The sequence below is a fragment of the Lactuca sativa genome, chromosome 3 (assembly GCF_002870075.4).
Source record: "Lactuca sativa cultivar Salinas chromosome 3, Lsat_Salinas_v11, whole genome shotgun sequence".
Classification (NCBI taxonomy): Eukaryota; Viridiplantae; Streptophyta; class Magnoliopsida; order Asterales; family Asteraceae; genus Lactuca; species Lactuca sativa.
The window spans coordinates 12546066-12547211 of NC_056625.2; the positions used below are offsets into that span (position 1 = coordinate 12546066).

At 36.9% G+C, this 1146-nt stretch overlaps 1 protein-coding gene across 1 annotated transcript in view; it reads left to right on the top strand.

Moving 5' to 3' along the window:
* The first annotated feature begins 238 nt into the window (after positions 1-238).
* The window catches only part of LOC111886530 (probable WRKY transcription factor 29), a 1609-nt gene continuing 701 nt past the window's right edge, over positions 239-1146 (top strand). Inside the window, exons 1-2 of the mRNA XM_023882787.3 lie at positions 239-695; positions 967-1080. Of these exons, the coding sequence (XP_023738555.1) occupies positions 292-695; positions 967-1080 (518 nt within the window). The 5' untranslated portion in view covers positions 239-291. The remainder of the gene's footprint in view (positions 696-966; positions 1081-1146) is intronic.

The following is a 1146-nucleotide window of genomic DNA, read 5'->3' on the forward strand; positions in this document are numbered from 1 at the left end:
GGTTTGAAAATTGAAGCAAAAAAGTCGAGTCAAGCTTGAGTTTATGAAGCGAGTAAAAGACGAATGCCGTGTTACGTTTTCGCCCCAACCCTAAATTAAAACACCCCTTTGACTTGACACAAAAGTCAAAATCCCACTTGTACACTGGATACACACTTGCACCTAATAAAATATATTAAAAAATGATCCAATATTTTTGATGCAAAAAACTCAATTAAATTATAAAAGGTCAGCAGCACCTTTTACATACCATCTTCATCTTGTTCACTTTCTCCTCAAGAAATCTCAGAAATGGCGGACTGGGCTTTACAAGCTGTCATCAGACCTAAACAATATGATGATGATTACTTTGGATCCATTGATACCAAGAAAGAATATGATCAAGCTCTTCTCTTCTGTTTCCCTCACCTCTTTGATCATCAAGCATCTACACCCTCCATGGAAACAGTTGTTGTTGGAGATGAAGTAGAGCAGCTTTACAAGCCTCTTTATCCTATTTTTGGTACTGAGATCGAGCTTCCTCCTCCTCCTCCTCCTGCTGGTGCTGCCGATGCTGATCTTCAGGTAATTCATCATCATCATCATCATCATGATTCTTACCATGAAGTTCAACAAGATCAAGAACAAGCTGATATTAAGACCTATTGTGGGTCTGCTTCAAAGATCTCTCAACTTGCACCAAAGCTCAAGAAAAGGTGTGTTTTTTTGTTTTGTTTTGTTTTTCTTTAAATACCCACAAACCATGCATGTGATAATGAATTTTTGGTTATATATCTAGAAATTCACCCAACAGTATTGATACTTAGGACCATGCATTAATTAGGCTATATATCTTTCAACCATTTCTGGAACTATTTTCTTGATCAACTAATGGGATCTTCTTCTTTTCTCGATTGTGATGTTTGTGTGTATTTATGACGATTTTAAGTGACCCCTTTTTGCCTGTTGGTGTGTATAAATTAACAGAAAGAATCAACAAAAGAGGGTGGTGGTTCAAGTAACAGCCGATGGCTTGTCTTCGGATCCATGGGCTTGGCGTAAATATGGTCAAAAACCAATCAAAGGTTCAATCTATCCAAGGTAAATACAACTGTTTTTGTTTCCGACTTCAAACTTCATCATGAGTTTGACAAAATAAAGATGATT